This window comes from Pelophylax lessonae (genome assembly GCF_965119305.1).
Source record: "Pelophylax lessonae genome assembly, chromosome: 5".
In the NCBI taxonomy this organism is placed as follows: Eukaryota; Metazoa; Chordata; class Amphibia; order Anura; family Ranidae; genus Pelophylax; species Pelophylax lessonae.
The window spans coordinates 126,147,301-126,162,046 of record NC_138772.1 but is presented as its reverse complement, the minus strand read 5'-3'; the positions used below and the strand labels follow the sequence as shown (position 1 = coordinate 126,162,046).

The window sequence follows — 14,746 nt, the reverse complement described above, 5'->3', positions numbered from 1 at the left end:
GCAGCACCCTCAAACCTTCAGAAGTATGAGATGAACCCCAACAACTTGGAAAGGTGGATCTCTCTCACACGTACCGACACAGACTATCCCGCAATTCAATTGATCCTCAAAGGTTTTTATTGAATAGCGGAATAGGAAATATGATCAAAAAAAGTGTATGTATCTCGCACGTACACAACCACACTAGGCCCCAATTACTATTGTTTGTACCCCTAAAAGGCTAGATGAGGAGTAGGGGGGGTATGGAACAGGCAGCACCCTCAAACCTTCAGAAGTATGAGATGAACCCCAACAACTTGGAAAGGTGGATCTCTCTCACACGTACCAACACAGACTATCCCCCAATTTAACTGATCCCCAAAGGTTTTTGATTAAATAGCGGAATAGAAAATATGATCCCAAAAAAGTGTATGTATATCACACGTACACAACCACACTAGGCCCCAATTACTATTGTTTGTACCCCTAAAAGGCTAGGAGTAGGGGGAGTATGGAACAGGCAGCACCCTCAAACCTTCAGAAGTATGAGATGAACCCCAACAACTTGGAAAGGTGGATCTCTCTCACACGTACCAACACAGACTATCCCCCAATTTAACTGATCCCCAAAGGTTTTTGATTAAATAGCGGAATAGAAAATATGATCCCAAAAAAGTGTATGTATATCACACGTACACAACCACACTAGGCCCCAATTACTATTGTTTGTACCCCTAAAAGGCTAGGAGTAGGGGGAGTATGGAACAGGCAGCACCCTCAAACCTTCAGAAGTATGAGATGAACCCCAACAACTTGGAAAGGTGGATCTCTCTCACACGTACCAACACAGACTATCCCCCAATTTAACTGATCCCCAAAGGTTTTTGATTAAATAGCGGAATAGAAAATATGATCCCAAAAAAGTGTATGTATATCACACGTACACAACCACACTAGGCCCCAATTACTATTGTTTGTACCCCTAAAAGGCTAGGAGTAGGGGGAGTATGGAACAGGCAGCACCCTCAAACCTTCAGAAGTATGAGATGAACCCCAACAACTTGGAAAGGTGGATCTCTCTCACACGTACCAACACAGACTATCCCCCAATTTAACTGATCCCCAAAGGTTTTTGATTAAATAGCGGAATAGAAAATATGATCCCAAAAAAGTGTATGTATATCACACGTACACAACCACACTAGGCCCCAATTACTATTGTTTGTACCCCTAAAAGGCTAGGAGTAGGGGGAGTATGGAACAGGCAGCACCCTCAAACCTTCAGAAGTATGAGATGAACCCCAACAACTTGGAAAGGTGGATCTCTCTCACACGTACCAACACAGACTATCCCCCAATTTAACTGATCCCCAAAGGTTTTTGATTAAATAGCGGAATAGAAAATATGATCCCAAAAAAGTGTATGTATATCACACGTACACAACCACACTAGGCCCCAATTACTATTGTTTGTACCCCTAAAAGGCTAGGAGTAGGGGGAGTATGGAACAGGCAGCACCCTCAAACCTTCAGAAGTATGAGATGAACCCCAACAACTTGGAAAGGTGGATCTCTCTCACACGTACCAACACAGACTATCCCCCAATTTAACTGATCCCCAAAGGTTTTTGATTAAATAGCGGAATAGAAAATATGATCCCAAAAAAGTGTATGTATATCACACGTACACAACCACACTAGGCCCCAATTACTATTGTTTGTACCCCTAAAAGGCTAGGAGTAGGGGGAGTATGGAACAGGCAGCACCCTCAAACCTTCAGAAGTATGAGATGAACCCCAACAACTTGGAAAGGTGGATCTCTCTCACACGTACCAACACAGACTATCCCCCAATTTAACTGATCCCCAAAGGTTTTTGATTAAATAGCGGAATAGAAAATATGATCCCAAAAAAGTGTATGTATATCACACGTACACAACCACACTAGGCCCCAATTACTATTGTTTGTACCCCTAAAAGGCTAGGAGTAGGGGGAGTATGGAACAGGCAGCACCCTCAAACCTTCAGAAGTATGAGATGAACCCCAACAACTTGGAAAGGTGGATCTCTCTCACACGTACCAACACAGACTATCCCCCAATTTAACTGATCCCCAAAGGTTTTTGATTAAATAGCGGAATAGAAAATATGATCCCAAAAAAGTGTATGTATATCACACGTACACAACCACACTAGGCCCCAATTACTATTGTTTGTACCCCTAAAAGGCTAGATGAGGAGTAGGGGGAGTATGGAACAGGCAGCACCCTCAAACCTTCAGAAGTATGAGATTGTGTTCACTGTACCCCACAAAGATTGAGTTCACTGCACCCCACAATGATTGTGTTCACTGCACCCCACAAAGATTGTGTTCACTGCACCTCACAAAGATTGTGTTCACTGTACCCCCCAAAGATTGTGTTCACTGCACCCCACAAAGATTCTGTTCACTGTACCCCACAAAGATTGTGTTCACTGCACCCCAAAAAGATTGTGTTCACTGCACCCCAAAAAGGATGTTGTTCACTGCACCCCAAAAAGGATGTTGTTCACTCCACCCCAAAAAGATTGTGTTCACTGCACCCCACAAAGATTGTGTTCACTGCACCCCAAAAAGATTGTGTTCACTGCACCCCAAAAATGATTTTGTTCACTGCACCCCAAAAAGGATTTTGTTCACTGCACCCCAAAAAGGATGTTGTTCACTCCACCCCAAAAAGATTGTGTTCACTGCACCCCAAAAAGATTGTGTTCACTGCACCCCACAAAGGATTTTGTTCACTGCACCCCAAAAAGATTGTGTTCACTGCACCCCAAAAAGGATGTTGTTCACTGCACCCCAAAAAGGATTTTGTTCACTGCACCCCAAAAAGATTGTGTTCACTGCACCCCACAAAGGATTTTGTTCACTGCACCCCACAAAGATTGTGTTCACTGCACACCAAAAAGGATTGTGTTCACTGCACCCCAAAAAGATTTTGTTCACTGCACCCCAAAAAGATTGTGTTCACTGCAGCCCAAAAAGATTGTGTTCACTGCAGCCCAAAAAGATTGTGTTCACTGCAGCCCAAAAAGATTGTGTTCACTGCAGCCCAAAAAGATTGTGTTCACTGCAGCCCAAAAAGATTGTGTTCACTGCAGCTCACACACAGAAAAATGGATGTGGATCACTGACACCTGCCTATCTCCAATCCCACACCACACAGCAATATCGATTGTAGTTTGTAGAACACAGTTTCCCTAAAATTCAGCAGACTCTGTCCCTAACAGGATTGAGAAGAGATCGTAGATCAGGATTGAGTGCAGACCCCACCCCCCACACAGCAATATCGATTGTAGTTTGTAGAAGACACTGACCCTATAATTCAGCAGACTCTATCCCTAAAATGCCTACAACTCGCCCTGCCTAAACACTCCGACCTGTCCCTCAATTCTATCCGGACACAAATGGTTTTTTCCTGCCTATCTTTCCCTAATCAGCAGCCAGCACGTTGATGTGTGCTCTGTCCCTGAATCTAAGCAGCATAATGACGCCGCTGCGGCTGCCTCGAACTTATAAAGACTTGGTCACATGCTTCAGACGGCCAATCACAGCTACTGAGACATTTGCAGGCATGGCTGGGATGGCTTAAGGCACACCAGTTAAACGATTGTTGATTGGCTGTTGAAAGCCCGCCATGAAAAGAGCGCCAAAGCATGCAAAACCCGGAAATAAAACGACCGAACACGGATTTTTACCCGAACATACAGTAAAGTGTCCGTGTCCGTGTTCGGGTACAAAAAATCCAATTATTCGGTACGAACACGAATAATACAGTCCGTGTTCGCTCAACACTAATTGCGATAGAACTAACCTAGCAGGTGTGGCAGAGGCTTGTTTTAACCTCTAAAAATATGCCATACTTTACAATACAATTGTTACATCCTGAGTATGGTTTTTGGCACACCATTATTCACCATTATTCCTTAGATATTGTTCTCTATTTCTCTATGCAAGGATGACATGTCAGTTAACCACTTAAGCCCCGGAGGATTTGGCTGCTAAACGACCAGAGGGTATTTTGCGATTCGGCACTGCGTGACTTTAACGGACAATTGCGCGGTCGTGCGACGCTGTACCTAAACGAATTTGGCGTCCTTTTTTTCCCACAAACAGAGCTTTCTTTTGGCGGTATTTGATCACCTGTGCGATTTTTTGATCACGCGCTATAAACAAAAAAAGAGCGTAAATTTTGCAAAAATAGCAATATTTTTCCCTTTTTTTTATATGAAATTCCCCCAAAAAAAAATGTAAAAATCAAAATTTTTTAATATTTTTGGCCAATTTGTTTTATGCTACCTATGTTTGGTAAAAAAAATCGCAAAAAGCGTATTTTGATTGGTTTGCGCAAAAGTTATTGCGTTTCCTAACAAAGGGAAAGATTTTTGTCATTTTTGTTGTTTTTTTTTTTAACGCTTAATGGCGGCGATCTGCGATTTTTTTTTGCGGTACTGCGACATTGCGGCGGACAGATCGGACCCTTGACTGACATTTTTGACACTTTTGGGGTTACCAGTGACATTTCTACAGTAATCAGTGCTATATATATGCACTGTTACTGTAAAAATACACTGGTAGTGAAGGGGTTAACTTTATTTGAGAGGGAGGGGCTGTGTGTGTCCCTAGGGGCGTGATTCTAACTGTGATTGGCTGTGGCTTCAACTGTATGCAGAGTGATCAATGGATCTACATAGTAGATCCATGTGATCATCTCTCATACAGAGAGGAGAATGACAGGCAGCTTGTTTACACAAGCTGCCTGACTTTCTCCCTCTCCCCCGCCGATCGCAGAGTGGCCGGCGGCGATCGGGTCCGCCGGTCACACGCGCGGGGGGGTCCGTGACCACGCGGGAGCGGGAGCGCGCCTCCGGCGGCGCGCGCTCGCTCCCTAAACCCTCACAGGCGAGTGACGTAGACCTACGTCACTTTGCCTGTGAGGGGCTGACCGCCGCCGTAGATAGTCATGCGGCGGTCGGCAAGTGGTTAAGCTGGCTGCACATTATATCATTTTCTTGTACAACTTTCCTTTAGATTTACCAAAACCATATACTATGAGGTCAAACCTAAACATTTTCAAATTGTATGCAATCAGGCAGGCCTGTTGCACTACTGTACATATTTGAAGGTAAATCTACAGGAAATTGAACAAAAATAAATTGTATAATGTGTAGCCAGCATTACTCTTAAAAAAGAACACTTTGTGGTTGATTTACAAAAACTGGAGAGTACAAAATCTGATGCAGCTCTGCTCAGAAACCAATCAGCTTCCATGTTTTTTTTTTGTCAAAGCTTAATCAAACAAGCTGATGTTAGAAGCTGATTGGCTACCATGCACATCTGCACCAGATTTTGCACTCTCCGGTTTTTGTAAATCAACCCCTTTGAGTATAGTATAATATTAGCCTGGGAGAACAGATGGATGGGAAAATTATGAATACAGAGGGTCTGAGGGCAGAGAGCTTCATCTGTACAGCTTCAAGCAGTGAAGCATTCACATAAGAGGTGGCAGACAGGAAACCTGTATCTTACCAAACCTGTCTGGATCAAGGATGTCAAGATAATTTTATTAAATTGGCATTGTCTGCTTTTTTTTATTTGTGTATCTTTCATTTCCAAAGGGTAACTCCTGTTTAATAAAACTTGTCATGTTTGTGTGCATGCTTCATTAAATCACAGCACTGCCTAGAAGCAAAATAATTTTTGATGTAATATGTTAGAAAAAAAGGCTGTTTAATGCTGCATTCTGTCATACTTGGTAGCATTATCAAAATAAATGTAAACCCATCCATTGTTATAGCCAAACTGTTTGTGATCTACTAACTACATCTATATTTATGGACACTACTCCTGTTTGTCAATCAGCTCTTTCAGGCATTTGGAAATGGGAACTAGATTGCAAAAATCATGGCAATTAGCAAATATCCATTTACAGTGGTAAGCGTTGTCCAGTAAAGGTAGTGTAAAGGTCCATTCTTCAGTAAAGGTAGTGTAAATGGACAGTACATGGTCCATAACAAAAGTCTTTATAAGGCTCCCACCTGTCTGCCTCACAAGTTATTTCCACTGCTGGGACTACTGGCCATTCTTAAATTCTAATTGACGCTGATGCCTACTATTTGCATTCAATATGATAGAGGTGCCTTTATTGTGTATATTGTATATAAAAGAATTCAAAGTCATCCAAAAAATATAATTGTCTTCTGCTTTACGACCAGACAGCATTTTTCACAATTTGGTGCTGTGCCATGTGGTCTGCTATGGCTATAAGTTACCTCCTTATTAACCTAATTCAATAAATGTCCAAATTAAGGGTTCAGTAACCATTAACAACCAGTCAGAATTCAACTTAGCAAAGCCAGACCAACACAGGATTCTGACTGGTTAATATGGGGTATTGGACTTTTCTACTTTCACTGTTTGATCATATTAACAGATTCATGGACAGATATAAGCCACCAGGAGTGATCCAGTTGCTAAGAAAATTAAGTGCCATTCTGTTTTGCAACCATTGGCTGGGAACTGAAATTGATAGTCAGCCAATAGGTATGCTGGCCTACAGAACCCGTAACAAAGGAAAATTGTTTGTGTAGCCTAGTGGTGGCTGGTGATAAACATTTTTGGGGGGTGCAAACAAACCAATCCAGGTCCTTACCTGCAAATGGAGCCTCCAGTCTGGGCTTCTCTGATACCCAGTGGCTTTCGTGTTTCAAATCTTTAGCCTCCTGATTGCCCAGGATGAGAAGCCGGAAACCGGAAGTGACGCAATGGCAAATTTTGATTTGCTAAAATCAAAAGTGAGAGGGTTCAGGGCGCAGTGCTTTGCGCCCCGAGGACAACATAAAAAAAGCTAATTAGAGCCTCAGGGTCTAATCACATGCTTGTTAAAAATTGAGGGACCTAATAGACACCTATTAGTCTGGCACCCCGCACCAGTGCACTGCATACACATAGAACGATTTATTTTTAAATAAATGATAATTTGACTAACATTTTTTAACTTTAAGATGTTCAAAAAAGTTAGTCATATTATCATTTATTTAAAAATGTATCGTTCTATGAACTTTGGGGGGGGCACCCCTGCGCCCCTTACGAACCGGCCGCCACTGGTGTTGCCCATAACAACCAGTAACATCTTTTTTAACCTTATCCATAAACATGACATCTGGGAAATGACTAGTTGCTGTGCTGTAGAAATGTTTTCTTCTCTAGTCTATACAACCCCCAATACTCTAATTTGAGAAGAACAGACTGCCCTGCTGTAAAATTATTGTACGTATGATCTGTATGTAAGCCTTAGGGCATGCCATGGTATTACGAGCCAGAAAGTGGATCATCAGACAATGATAAATGGAAACTCTTTGAAGTCTCAAAATTGCTGCTAATAAGATACTGAATAGTACATTTAAAAGAAGCTATTATTGACTTTAATGCAAATGAGGCGGTGAGATGATGCCCATTTTCCTGATCGTATATGTAAACTTTGATAAGACTTTTGGAGTAATGTTAGCTACAAAATTAACTTCACATAGGCCAAAGTGAAGTAGGGAACATTGAATGTCTCTGTTCCCGAGCCATAAATACTCTAAAATAGCTAATATACTGTATTTCAGCCTTACTGTAACCATTCCTATGTGCGCTATAACATGAATAACTAGCTCTGTCACTTCACTGTACTCTGCCCATATGATGTTGTTTCAGTCATGTGAACTGATAGCAACTGATTTCCTTTAATCAGTTCATAGATCTGACAGAAGTTCTGTTTGATCACAAAATGCTGTTTTTAATGCACCGTTTCAGTAGTAAGAACTGTCACGTTTGACCTGTTGTCGATGATCAGATGTAAAACTGTAGTGGAAAATGTCTGGCGTTTTAAAACTTAAAGCTTAACTCCACTTGTATTGAGAAAAAAGACATTCCCCTCTGGGTGATCTCTGTACATTACAAGGATTGTTACAAACTTTGTTGCAGATTCCTACCTCTGTGCTGGGGGGGGGGGGTCAAATGGGAGTGGTTTCATAATTTTCTATCAGCTGTGGCAGTTGCAGAGCACTAATGAGGAAAGCTGCTGGGCCTGCATCCCTTTAGACGTGTTCCTATTGGGAGTATCTCACCAAAAATTACATTTTTGTTGCAGGGATGCCAAAAATATGACTTGTATCTTAGGCAGCCTTCTGGGAAAATTGGTGAGCCAATCACACAAGCAGGAAATTATGTTTCTGGGGTGTGGTCAGTACACATTCTGTGTACAGAACAGCTCCAGGTAGCCATATAGCATTGCATTTTCAGAAAATTACAACAGCTGCAGATTGAAAAGTAAAGTTAATTTTTAATAACATTCAATTACAAGATGACTTGTGTCGCAATTGTATACGCTACATTGTTTTTTCTTTATTTGCTATTTTTTTTCCCCCACGAAAGTGGAGTTACCCTTTAAGTTAATATGGTGGCTTGGAGGAACTGCTGACATTATTTACTAAATAAGTTTCATGTATGTGGTCCTTAGTAAAGTACATACTGACAAAGAGTTCAGTGTGCATTTGATACACACATTTCATTGCATTGCCTTGCTCTTATATGTCCTTAATTTTTTACTGAGAATGCTGGAGGATTTCCACCTTTACATCAAATACAAGTTGAAAGGGACTAATTGAAAAAATGTTTTTTGCATGCTAAAATACTCTGAAGGTTCTGAAACCAATCAGAAAAGAAGTTATGAAGCTGTAGACTAGGGATGGTCATCGAATTTGAGTTGACCATGAGTTTGACCTGAACTCTAGCTGGTGTACCATTTTAGGAAAATTAAAAAAATGTTTTTATTGTTTGCTGCTATAGCAATCAATTGCCAATCATACAATTCCTGCCCTCCTAGCGTTTTCAAGGAGAGATAGCTCCTGCTATACAGTTATAGCAGTATAAAGCATTATATAGTGCTATATACAGAGTTATACACAGCTTTACACAGTGTTGTTATGTGCTATGTAGCAGGGAATTGCAGTGTGGTGTGCTACAAAGTGTATAGTGTGCCGCCCCTGTATTCACTGTGCTGCATCAGGCCACATTAATATAAGGAATGTACATTGCAGTGGGTTACATTTAATTCTGTACCACCCATTGTGTTCATGGTGAATAGACCCAACAGTCCTTTTTAGGACGTCTTGTTCTACTAAAAAAACAGACAAGGAAGGATATGGGGCAAGGATCGGGATTTTAAAGGTACCGTCAATGACCAATAGTAGATATATTCTAGAAAAAACTAGTATAGTATATTTTATATAAAAACATATATTTTTATTAGACAATAATAACAAAGGAAAGACAATCAAAAAAATCAACATACAAGAACATTGAGAACAAGTAATAGTCCAAGTAAAAAAGCAGATCAATAAAGCTGTAACCTCATACGCTTGTTTAATTGTGTTGAAGCATAAGGAAGTACCAGAAAACCAAGATAACCTTGTAAGTTCTAGAATAACTTCCTCAGGATATTTACTACCCACCACTCAACATGTTTCGCAGGGTATTCCGCTTCTTCAGGGGTGCAGGGGTACACAATTGTATTCAGAGGGACAACTGTACTTCCTTATGGTTCAACACAATTAAACAAGTGTATGAGGTTACAGCTTTATTGATCTGGTTTTTTACTTGGACTATTACTTGTCCTCAATGTTCTTGTATGTTGATTTTTTTGATTGTCTTTCCTTTGTTATTATTGTCTAATAAAAATATATGTTTTTATATAAAATATACTATACTAGTTTTTTCTAGAATATATCTACTATTGGTCATTGACGGTACCGATCCTTGCCCATATCCTTCCTTGTCTGTTTTTTTATACTATTACTGGGATGTGGTACCTTTACAAATACACCCCCCCCCCTTTTTTGAGCTAAATTGTATTGTTCTACTAGGTTAAAAATTATAAAAACAAAGTTTTCAGGTTCATTATTTTATGGTTGGTGTTTGGGGTTTCGTGTTTTAGGTGTAATTCCTATAAAAGGGAGGGAGGTATAACATTTATTTTAAATATTACTTTGCTAGGGCATTTGAATTTTTTTTAGCAATGTTTACTTGTTGCTGACACAGGCAAAGCTGCCCTTTGTTAGCAGCACATCCCCTCATATTGAAGTTAGGCATTTTACTGTGTTCATCATGTCTGTGATGTCTGAGGGAGGCAGAAGTTCTTTACATGTGACTATTGAGGGCCATACACACAGGGTGAATATCGGGCTGCATTCAATAGAAACCGGCCGACATTCGGCCCATGTGTATGGCAGCGATCTGGCTTTGGTCGAAGCGGTATGACCAAAAAAAGGTCTGCCGGATGGCTTAGAGCGCTGACTGGTATGCACTGGTGTGTTCCCCTTTTGTCCCCTTGTCAGAACACAATAGTTCAGCTGGGGAGATTGCTATACTAACATCTCATAGTTAGTACAATGGCTCCTCCCCAGCTCTTTTGTTTTTTTCTGATCAGCCTGCTGAGTTGAACAAAAAAACCTATTAGTGTGTACTAGGCTTTAGGAGCAAGAAGGACAAAGCAGTGCTCAGGCAACACCTTTGAGAGGCGTGGCACATCTGCCTCTACTTTCTGGGAGTGCTATATAGCCTAATCTAATCAGTTTTGTGACAGAGATTAAAAAAAAAAATATTCTAAAACACAGTTGACTGGCTCACTTTTAGCAAAATGAACCAGTCCTTGATCAGTAATGAGTACAACCCCCACAGCTAACGCTAATGAATAGATTTATCCTTGGAATCTGGCCTCAAAACATTATTATACCTCTCAGCATTGCAAAATTCTTCTACGGCTTCTTGTCTGCGCCCGTTACCAACTCCTGCCACCATTACCATCTGCAGCCATCATTAGCAGATCCTGCCATCATTACAAGATTCTTCTACCACTGCCACTATTGTGCAATGCATCAGTACAACATTTAGCTGTTTTAAATACATTCTAAAGCTGATTTTGTTGATTTATGTCTGACTGTTGTCCCTCCTGTTCAAAATGCATCCTTCCAACAATAGTTAAATATTGTACTGTAAATGGAATCACAATATTTCTTCTTTTATGTAGTTGTTGTTTTAAAGTTGCATAAGTTATGTGTTTTTGTAAACGAGGCCTACAAGATTTTTTTTAAAACATTATGCCTGTTGAGTGTATACCATATTCCTTTCATTTTAATGTGATAAATATAAATTGTACATTTTTTTTGTTCCTCCAAAGGTAAATTTTGGATGAGCTTTAGCCAATAAGACCTACAAGAGATTTAAAAGAAAAAAAAAAAACGCCTGCACAGTGTATACATTATTACTTCAACTTTAATCTGAAAAATATTACCTTTTTTTTTGGGTTTCCAAAACTAAATGTAGGATGTGAGAAGGTGGTGTGGCTGGTGATGGAGCACACTGTGGTGGAAAAAAAGGTTATTCAAGCATGACACAAGAAATTTCTTTTATTCTAAACTTTTGATGAATGTTACATGCACGCATGTCGCTAATTTAAATGGACCTATGTGCACATTATTTTTGATCCAGTAAAATATGTGTTTGTGAAAGGTTAATATTTGCAGATTACACATAAATATACTTCCTGTAGTGTGTACATGTATATATATATATATATATATATATATACTGTATATGATTTGCTATAGTTTGCATATAGATTGTGCTGCACTTTGTGTATAAAGAATTTCAGTGGGTGGATGTGGGGACACATATCTGCTGGCAGCAATCAATAAGTATTCTGTTTGTGTGATTCAAATAGAAGTGTGTTAGCATGGGGAAATACAAATTTTTAGTTTCTAAATGCAGGGTGTGGGTTTAGCCAATGAGGCCTACAAAGGATTGTTAAAATATAACCTATTCAGTGTTTAGTAATACCTATGCAGTATGCACAATACTCCTTTCTTCTTCTTTTTTTTGTTGGGTAAAAAATAAAAATAAAAATACACTTTGTTGTATTCATCTGGTCTCAAGAGTTGCATGTAGTCTAGTAGTGCAGTAGTCTGTATGATACTTCTTCCTATTTTCTGTAAGGCTGCATTCACATGTCAGCTTATAATCGCGGGCAGAACCGCCGCGGTTCCGCCCGCGATTCGGAGATTTATTGCAAATCGCGGGACGCCTAGCGTTGCCCGTTGATTTGCAATAGCCCCCCAAACGCCGAGCGATGTTGCCGCGATTTACGCCCGCCGGATTGCGGCAACATCGCGCAAACAAAATCGCGGGACGCAATACGCTCCAAAAAAGTACAAGAGCTTCTTTGGAGCGTATTGCGTCCCGCGATTTTGTTTGCGCGATGTTGCCGCGATCCGGCGGGCGTAAATCGCGGCAACATCGCTCGGCGTTTGGGGGGCTATTGCAAATCAACGGGCAACGCTAGGCGTCCCGCGATTTGCAATAAATCTCCGAATCGCGGGCGGAACCGCGGCGGTTCTGCCCGCGATTATAAGCTGACATGTGAATGCAGCCTTACAGTAAAAAAAATACAATTTATTTTGATTTTTAAAAAGCTGCATGAGGTATGTGTTTTAGCAAATGAGAACACATTTGTGTTCCCTACAGACCCCATTATGACTACTATACACACATATGATGCGCTTTAAACCAAGATTCTATTATAACAAAGTATGAAAAATATTGACCAAAAAAAAATTAACTAGCAAAAGCCAATCTGTGACCTAAAGGAAAGTCAAAGTGTGACTTTCGCTATGTCATAAGTCTAATGACACAAATCTACAGTGGAAGTCTACAAATGCTACTCCTAGTAAACACCTAGACAGTTAAAACACTATATACCAAAGAGCCACATGCAGCTCTCAGCCCACAGGTTGAACATTACAGTTAAAGGGAATCAGAGAAATACATTTTATTTTTGGAAATTGCCAGATGGACATTTCTTCCAATAGTGGTGTCCTCTGGTTCAGCTGTTTTGCCCCTAACTTGAAATTGTAGGTTAATTTACAATGGGTATTTTCAGTGTTACACATTACATGCCTAATTAGTTACAAAACCAAATTACAGCAGAGTACATGCAGATTCTTATTGGAAGCAGATACTAACTTTTACAGTTTATTTTCAATTTGACATTTATATCACAAAGTGAAATATAAAATCAAAATCACTTAGGATCCATACAGTAGCTGTCTAAATGACAGCTGTGTTTCTAGGAAATCACAGATTAACACTAATTCTTCACCTGTCAAATCTGAAAATCTGTACTATCTGCTTTAGAGACAGATTTCTTTTAGTCGCTTTTATTAATATTTGTAAAAAAAAAAAAAAACATTATTTGTTGATTTTACCTCTTGTATTTGCATACTTAGTTTTAGTTATTTCTAGGATTTATATATTTTTGGTAACTTAGGCCAAGAAAAGGCTTTCCTCAGACTGTGAGAACTGACAGGCTTCCTGCAATCACCTAGTATTCCACAGGCCCAATGACTCTCCTGTGTCAGTGTAAAAACATCTGTTGAATGAATTTATTGACTGAGGCTCTGATTTTTTTTTACACCGTTTATAACAGGCCTGACCTAATGAACTTAATTTGTTGACATGTTTCTCTCAGTGTCTTTTACTTGATCCCCTCTCATGTTTCTTTCTGCTGTGCTGTTTTCTTGGCAACTACAGTTCTCGGACCATCAGCGTATCAACCAATTTCAAGTCTACCAGGCTCAGATGGATACAGTTGGCATGGCAGGATTAGAAAAACATCGGCCTGTGTCCAGAACCCAGTCTTCCCCTGCTGCTTCATCGTTACCTCAGCCTACTACAGACCAGCCTGTCAAGCATGTCTGTGAGACTGGTAGGACTCCCTGAAGACCTAATTTAATAGGCAGGATAAATTCACTGTTCTTGTAGGATCAACTGATTTAAATGCTTAGAATATCTTCAGTAGCTGAACATTCATCCTCCCTCTCTTTTGGCTGGATATTTTGAGGTTATGTCGGCATTGTGACAGCCAACATGGCTGATAAATCAGAAGTTGTACATTCACACTCTCATAAATCACTGCTATCATTGAAGGCTTTTGCCAAAATATCAACAGGTGCACTTATGGGTATTTATAGTTTTATTGTTGATGGCTTGGACTTCCCACGTTCAGCATTTGAGATCACATCACAAAATGCGAATTTCAAAATCGCATTTGAAAGAAAAGATGATGTCCGTAGCAGCTGTGACTTTGACAAGGAATGATCACTTCACCACATTTTACAGAGACACACCATGATTACGAAGATATAAAGTCTTTATATAGTATTTCATCAGGTCTTGGGTATAACTTTGATCAGACTAAGAACTACAAGACCTCAGTGCAAGGCTTAACTTCATATGTAATCCTTTCTTAGGAGCTGTAAACGGCAATTTTTTTTTTTTTTTTTTTTTTAATGAGCAGCATTATAGAAATGTAATGGGGGGTTGCATAAGCTCATCTTTGTATATATTGAGTTGCTACAATAGGAACCATAGACAGGCTACGATATCCCAATTGACAATTAGGAGACAGCCACTATTTATTTCTTATTTTTTTAATTCTATCAGATCATTTTAATATTGAACCAATTAAAACGCTGGTTATTTTTAATGTTATTTTAGGAAAATGTGGATGGACAATCCCTAATGACTCGTATCTCTAATGCAAATTTATTAATTCGATACTATATATTGGTTTTCCATTTTTTTTTTAATTCCTATTTTCTCAAAATTTGTATTTATAATTGTTTTAC

The 14,746-nt window shown here is 39.7% G+C and overlaps 1 protein-coding gene across 1 annotated transcript in view; it reads left to right on the top strand.

Moving 5' to 3' along the window:
• LOC309556008 (histone deacetylase 9-like) overlaps nt 1-14,387 on the top strand; it is a 903,604-nt gene extending 889,217 nt beyond the window's left edge. The window contains exon 15 of the mRNA XM_082258269.1: nt 13,650-14,387. Coding sequence (XP_082114395.1) covers nt 13,650-13,838 — 189 coding nt within the window. The 3' untranslated portion in view covers nt 13,839-14,387. The remainder of the gene's footprint in view (nt 1-13,649) is intronic.
• Nucleotides 14,388-14,746: the final 359 nt, after the last annotated feature.